The sequence below is a fragment of the Arachis hypogaea genome, chromosome 4, assembly GCF_003086295.3.
Source record: "Arachis hypogaea cultivar Tifrunner chromosome 4, arahy.Tifrunner.gnm2.J5K5, whole genome shotgun sequence".
NCBI lineage: Eukaryota > Viridiplantae > Streptophyta > Magnoliopsida > Fabales > Fabaceae > Arachis > Arachis hypogaea.
In genome coordinates this window covers 125,683,223-125,691,711 of record NC_092039.1, presented here as the reverse complement: position 1 = coordinate 125,691,711, position 8,489 = coordinate 125,683,223, and the positions used below count along the sequence as shown (strand labels likewise).

At 24.6% G+C, this 8,489-nt stretch overlaps 1 protein-coding gene across 1 annotated transcript; it reads right to left on the bottom strand.

Moving 5' to 3' along the window:
- Positions 1 to 1,754: 1,754 nt before the first annotated feature.
- LOC112797993 (protein trichome birefringence-like 19) lies at positions 1,755 to 5,696 on the bottom strand. The gene is made up of 2 exons (XM_025841131.3): positions 5,184 to 5,696; positions 1,755 to 2,834 (listed from the first exon to the last, which is right to left on the bottom strand). Exons 1-2 carry the CDS (start codon positions 5,658 to 5,660, stop codon positions 2,013 to 2,015), a joined length of 1,299 nt encoding a protein of 432 aa, XP_025696916.1. The 5' UTR covers positions 5,661 to 5,696; the 3' UTR covers positions 1,755 to 2,012.
- Positions 5,697 to 8,489: the final 2,793 nt, after the last annotated feature.

The window sequence follows — 8,489 nt, the reverse complement described above, 5'->3', positions numbered from 1 at the left end:
TAATATTATATAATTAAATATATATGTAAAACTACTTATATTGATATTGTATCAAAATTAATTTCTAAATTCAATATTATTGAATAGCTCTTACTTATATAGATTTTAAATACGTATTAAATTACTTTAAAAAGTACAAATATATTATATTGTTACTGTGTATCATTATACATAAGTGCGTGGGAGTAAAATATAATAGAAAGCAAAAGAGAACAAGACTCCTTGGAGCAAAATAAATAGAGCTAAAATTCCATGGTAAGCTCAATACATTTTCATGAAAATTAATAGCTACGCTTCTTCCACCTAATTTTTGCTCCTCCTTGTTGCAATCAAAGCTGAGCCTACATGTTGAATAATTGGCAGACTAAACAATTAGAGTGATAATCAAATTAGGTTCGTTTAGTAATTAGTTTATTAGTCTGTTTAAATAAGTATAGAATTCAAATATTATCTTGTATATATATAATAATTTATTAGTCAATAATAAATTTTTAAATAAAATTCAGTACTACAATAAATTAATTTTTGATATATCAAGTCGAAGAATACCGTAGAAAACCAACCATTAAAATGATTGGTTTACTAAAATGATTTTATAATATACTCGTGCATTGCATGGGACTCTAGTCTCTTCATTATCGGTGTCTATGTTATAAGATTATATGTCAATATCAAAACCATTGTATTTTACTTTTGTGGTATTCGCCTAATCACCTCCCATAATATTTTGGTACACGTGAAACATGCTTATATTAATATTTGATATTCTGGGCTGGCCCACGAAAATAAAGACGTGACCGATTAACCGGCATTGTCTGAAATTGGCCCGGCCCAGGATCATGATCAAACCCAATCATTGTTAATATGATAGATACTATACTCACTTTGGGCTTTTAGCCCCGTTACTATAAAAAACATCACTCATTTTGTAAAAATAATTTCTTGATGAACCAAAAACAAAAATCAGAAGAGAAAATAAAAGCAGCAAGACCTAACAGGCTAATACCAAAAACAATAAAAAAGCAGCATGACCTTAATCTAATATAGTGATGATCTCTATGTTATAATTTAGTAAAGTTTTTATTTTTTAAGTATTAATTTTTTAAAAGTTATAATATCTGTATTTGATAAATTAAATTAAAAATAATTTTTAATAAGAATAAATAACAATAAGTGTGTTGGTAAAATAGTTTTTAAAATTTAAAAGTACTATAATAAATATTAATATAAGAATTAAATTTGGATATTAGTTAACATATAAAGTTATATTAGACTTTTTAATTTTGATCAGTACAAATCAATTTTAAAAAACACATCTTTGGGTGCTTTCAAAAGTAACCCTAACTTTAAAAAGTGCAGATACAAACACATAAGTTTTTTTATTTACCAAATACAAGATGAGATGCTTGTACTTTTGAAAACACAACTACCTTTTCAAAAATTTTTACTAAAATAAGTCTAAGCACATTCAAATTTAAAACTTAGGTAAGGTCAATAATAAATAAAATATGCTTTTGTTTTATGTTTTTATTATTTTATTATTTTTCAGTATTTACATTTTACTTTTTATTTTCTTTTTTCATTATACAATTATAAAAATAAAAAAAACATTAAAAATAAATAAATAAATAAAAACACAAACAGAACACATCCTAAGTTTTATTCTCTTTACTTTTGTCAAGCCGGATTGAGTTGGTTAAATTTATAATGAAAGGTACTTTTAAATAAACAAGTTTCTAATAAAAGGACATAAATGATCAAATGTCAATTGGTTTATTGTTACAATAAAAAAAAATGTGAATACCACAAAGGCCTAAGGGACACACCTAGCTAGTCCAAATTTGGAAATAGAAAAAGAAAAGATAATCCCTCAAATTAGATATGTACCCACAAATTGACTTACATTTTTCACACTAGAGTCAGTTAATTATTGATAAATTGTAAACAAATACATTTATCTAATTGCCCCAATAAAAATATTGTTTCTTGCATCCTAAAACAAAATTAATGTTCTACACAAATCTCTCCAAGTTTGAATTGAAAGAAAATTGACTTCCCATTTTCAACAAATAAAGCAAAAATTCATTCCATGTGTCAATAGGGCCAGGCAAGCACCAATGAACACAATCATTGTGAATGACTTTTTTACCCTTTGATGAATGATGTCCATAGACATAGTTGTTAGGGTGTCCATCAGGCCTCCTAAGCATAATTTCAGTTGTATTCATCATCAAAAGTTGCAAACCTCTTTCCTTAGCTTCTCTTTGAGCTTCTATAAACTCCTCAACTTGAGTCATATATGTCCATAAGATATAACCATCTAACTTAATCTCTTCTTTGGTATAAGGCTTTGTCCTCTCACAACTTCCACCTTTGTTCCAATCAGCATTCTCAAAGTGTGCTGGAGAGAATGTCCTCAAAAATGTTACACCCTTATACCCTTTGAGATTAATTAAAGACCTTAACGCTGTTCTCATTGCCATTTTGTAACCATAGTAATGTGAAAGGTCTTTAATGCCCTTTAGTTCACACTTGTGGCAACCAACAATTGTGTCATTTTCATAGAATATTAGTGGCCTAAAGAACCATTGTCCAGCAGAGACAATGACAAAATCAAAGCTTTCAATCTCTCTAACCCATGCTTCATCTGCCTTATCTAAATGTAGGTTCATGAGGCTGTTAGAAGAATGACCATTAGGGTCAACATCACTTGTTTTCACTAAATATGGGGACCAAAGTGTTACAAGGGTAAAATTGTAATCGGCATAGAACCACCTTCTGAAATATATGGCATCTGTTTTATATCTCTGGGAAATATCCTCAGGCTGTGCTACCTACAAGAAGAGTGGAATAAATAACATGTGATAATTAGCCATATCTGAGTGTTTTTTTTTTTTCCTTCTTTTTATCCGTCACTTTTAACTGAATTCACAATTATTTAAAAAGAAAAGGTAATCTAGAAGATGGATTTTCATATAAAGTAGAACAAAAATGTTATATGTATACGTAAAATAAATCGTGATGTATTTGTTTATATAATTATACATGTATATGAAAAAATTTGTGGACTCAATAATTTTTAGTATTTTTAGTTACTATTTAACTATCATAAATATTAAATTATTTTTAATAAATAAATTTTATTAATTTTTTGTATAAATTTTAAAAAATAGGTGTATAAATTATATTGATTCATGTGCTTAAATTTTAATAAATATAAGCATAAATTATATATTTTTTATATGTAAAATTTTTTAAAATATGAATATAAATTTTTATTAACCAAGTTCTAGTAAAAAATAATAATGTTTGGTAGTCTTCTAGGTACATAATTATATATACATATATTATTTTATTATATATTTTAATTTATATTTATAGTTTAATATATATTTTATACGTATAACTGATTTGATGATTGATTTTTTTTAATAGATAATATAGTTGAAAGTAGAATAATTTTGTTTCATGATAAAGTATTATGATTTGATTAATGAAAGATTTTTTTAAGTTGACTAATTCAAAAGTAGCACTCTACATATCACTTTTTCTATTGATTTATGATCATTCTTCATTATAAAATATAAAAATATTACTTTCATGGCAATAAGCACCAATCTAAATATAATACAACTAAACAATTTTACTAATTAAAAGTCTAATTGATAATTAAATAATAAATTTTACATAGAATTAAACGAAAATAGTAGATATTGCAAAACAAATAAAAAAAAGCCAAAGCAATAGATAAAAAAAGGACCAAATAAAATAAATATCTTTTTATTGATATTCACCCAAGGTGTTTCTAAATTAAACATGAAACTTATTAACAAATTAATTAAAATGCAATACAATAGTAAATCATCAAGATTAAGCTCATAAAAATAGTAAATCGAGAAATAAACTGGCAACTTATATATATATATGTATATATATATATATATATTTGGTAATGATAAGATATAGAATTGTGTTTGTGGTACAGCAATGTTAATATATTAGCTTCCATTATCTATTGATCTGAAAACCAACCACAAAGTTTTTTCAAAAAAGAAAAAATGTTAAAGGGGCAAAAATTTTGTCACAATCATAATTTAATTCTATTAGAATGATAGTATGTTGCACAAATCACAGAACGAGTATGAAGTACAACAATGCTGAAAATTCAGGCGCAGTTAACTTCATGCAAAGTTGATAGTTGAGAATCGTTAATTAGATGATAATTTAGTCAAATCTGTCAAATAATTTAACGACTCTTAACTATCAACTACACTCGAAATTAATTATACCTAAATTTTCACCTAAAACAATATATGATTGTATTAAGATGCAGAACAAAAATGTATATAACTTTTGAAATATATGCTAATGCTAAAAATATTACAAGTAGAAAATTTTAATAAAAAAATGTAACTTTTTTCAAATCTTTTATGTATTGAATGTATTGGAAGAATGATATATATATATATATATATATATATATATATATATATATATATATATATATATATATATATATATATATATTCTCTTATCCAAAGTTCTTAAAACACTTTTTATCTAAATAATAATAAAAAATAGTATACACATATTATTTCATCAAATATCTCAACGGTAGCACAATAATTAAGCATAATTGTGGTTCACTTACTCATTTATTGTTATAGAACTTCAATTAATATTAAAAGGAAAAGTAAATGAAAAAAAAAGCTAAAAATAACTTATCTAAACTATAAATAATGAGAATATTAAAAAAAATTGATGTCTAACTTTTTTTTTCAAAAATATTTTTCATTGTGTATAATTCATTAAAAAAAAGTTGTTATTTTCATGGTTTGAATCTAAAATCTTTTAGTTAAAATATAGATCACTTCTCATCTTATCTAATTTAATTTTTATATATTTAATAAATAAAAGTAAATTAATGACACTAACATGTCTATTAATACAATAGTAATATATAATTAAGTAGAAATATTTGAAAAAGGATCCACATATATACACAATATATATAATATAATATACTCATTCCTCTGTTATAAAGTACCTCTGCCTTTGACTTTTTTTTATATACATTATGATTGTAGTATGTTATATATGCATGCATGGGTAATGCAAGTTGTTATGACTTCATTTCCATATGGAAAATAAAGTGTTGTTGATGTGATATATAATTAACTTACATGACTTAGGAGGCACAATAATGAATTCATCTGATTTCTTCCCACTGAGTCTCCAACAAAAGCCATGGATTTTCCTTTGACAATCTCCAAGAATTGAGTTGCATTGAAGAGTGGTAACTCACATTCATAGGGTTTCCATCTCCATTTAAGGAACTCCATGTCAGGTCTTCCAAATTTGATGCAATTTTGTTGATCTATTATCAAATTGCATGTCTCATTATTGTAGTAAGGCCCTTCACTATAAGGAACCCAATCTCCATTGAATATGTTGCATCTTTTTGTGTCACTACTACTTCTATTATTCAAATTCAAATTGTTGGTACCTACTTCAGAAATCTTGGGAAATGATTGGTATGGATATACTAAGAAGATGAGAAGAAGAAGAATCAATGGAAGCAAGATAACACTCTTTGTAGTGTTTCTTGATGGAGTGTATTTTCCATGGAGATTTTCTAAGGACTTAATTCTCAACATCATGCCTTAAATGGAGTTTCAATAAAAGGTTTTGCAATAAAAGCTCATTTATATATATCCACATTTTTGTGATATATTATACCATAAATAAAACGGTAGAAACTTAAATACAGTTAATTTCCTTTAAAATTAATAGTTAAAAGTCGTTATATAATTTAATAGATTTGACTAAATTATATTACCTAACTATTATTAACTGTCTTTACATAAAATTAATTATATTGAATTTTCATCCTATAAAACATGCTTAACAATAATGTTTCATTCATTTAAATTAGGAAAAAGTTGTACTGATTTTTCTTAAGTTAAATAAATTATACATAACACTTTTTTCCCTTCTTTTTTAATTAACAATAATGTCAATGTTATAAAATCAATATAAAATTTTATAAAATGAAAAACGACCAAATATAATATAGCTTAAATTTTAAAAAGTTTTATGAACAATTAACAAAAATATTATGCACAATACAATATAATTAATCAGTTTAATTAATTACATGTATCTCACATGAAATAAAAGTCATAATTTACTCTATGCATATTTCTAACTCATAATAAAGCACATATATAGACGTGTACATATTGAAAAATGTTTCTAAAATGAGCATAATTCACTTTGTTCCTTTTCCTAGAATAATTAGTCGTTTAATTTGATCAAGTATTATATAATGATCTACTAAATTATTAAATATAGTAACTAAAATATTTGATATGATGGATAAATAAAATGGAAGTGGATATGTCAAATTAAAAGCATGAGTGAATCCCTTAATTCCAAGTGTATGTTGCTTTATCTGCCTCTTATTCCGTCCTTTATTTGAAAGCTGGAAGAAAAGGATGGATCAGAATAAAAAAATTGATAATAAGAAATAATGAAATTAGCAACCACCATCTTGATGAGGAGATTAATTTGTCGCACTTGATCGGAGGTGCATGCCTATGAAAAGGAGAGGCTTAGAAACTGCTCAACTTGTGGATTGAAGGATTGAGGACCAAATTTTTTTTTGAAGATTTTTATGTATACCTCTTTAAATAAATATTTTTAGAATTAGTATATAGGGAATAAATTTTTAATCAGTCATTAATTTATTTTTTTAATTATAAAATTATATTTTTTTCATTTTTTTTGAAAGATTTAGAATTAGAATTTAGAATTTAGAATTTAAAATTTATGATTTATAATTTAGAATAAAAGTTATTTTTAAGAAAATTGACTAATATTGATAAAAAATTATTTTATTTCAAAGATAAAAATATATTTTATTAAATTTGATAAATGAAATACAGAATTCATATCAGAACAAAAACATGAATGATGGAGATTTTCTAAATAAACCACCCTTAGAAAAAATATAATTTTTTAGTTGCATTAAACTTATATTTTTAAATAGCACATATTTATTTATTTTTTTCAAAATATAATTAGTTACTTTGAGAATAATCTTAACACAGGAAAATAATACGTAAATAATAAAATAGAATAAAATAAAATACATTATTGTTGCATGTGATTTTCATCATATAAAAAGTCCTTATTAGAAGTTTCTTTTTAAGAATGGAAAAAAATGCATGCCAGCAGCTGGCAGCAACAACTACAAGTAATAAGGGAATAATGTTTGAATCAAAGACAAAGTCCAAAAACCAACAATGCATAAAAGCTGCAAAAATCTTTAAAGTGGCCCTCTTCTCTGATAATGTTTGCATAAGAACAAGGAAATTATTAATTTTATGAATTTATAATTCATATTTATGGTCCTGAAAGAACAACCAAAAAAGAAAACTCTACAACATCCATTGGATTTTAAATTCTAAAGGCAATATTATTTGATAACTTTATATATTTATCAAAATGCCTTACACAATTTGTAATATATAAATACTTTTCATTTGTACATAAATAAAAAATATTTATTAAAATATTATTATGTTTAGTAATTAATTTATAATGATAAATGTTTAATAAATATTATATATAAATATATTAAAATCTGAAAATGTGAATTATATTAATTAAGAAAGAAAAATTATCTATAAAGTGACACAAATTAATCTGTCACTGATTTTATTTTGTTTTGTGGTATGGCATTCGTTAATTATTATAGTTGTTATAGCAATATCTCTCTTATGGTTGGAAGGGCGCTTTCAGAATACTAGTATTTCCATCAAATTATTATGATGATCTATCTCTTTCTGTAAACAGCACTACCGAAATGTCATGATGGATTATTCTACTTGACACTGATAATAATAGTATAGAGAGAATTCATTCCTATAATCATTGATCCCCACAACGAATTATGAGCCAGAAGTGATGATAAATTCATAATAATGCAATAATGATCGATATTCTATTTTTTTTTAATTCATTGTTCACATTGTTTATAATTAACATTGTTTTTCAATATTTTTTCTTACTGGATTATTTAACTTTGATATTTTATTTTATTTTTTCGAACTCTATGACCTAGAGATAAGGAATGTTCACTAGCATTATTAAGGGATTTCAATGTGACATTGACATAAAAAAACAGTGATTAAAATGCAGCTTAATTAGCTTGTTTGTTAAGGGATCATTTTCTATTGTTATCACTTATCAAGATGGCATGTTACTTGTTAGCCACCAAATTTTTTGTTTTGGTTGTATATATTAGCATCCACCAATAATAGTGGATTATTAATTAATATCATAATCAGATAAGACCAAGCAAGAAAAGTTTGTTCCCCTCCACATCCAGATGGATGTATGGTCTGTGTTTTTTAATAATTGGATTTTACATAAAATGCATTATTTTAATTAATAAAATGTAAATCTCTAATTTATATAAATAA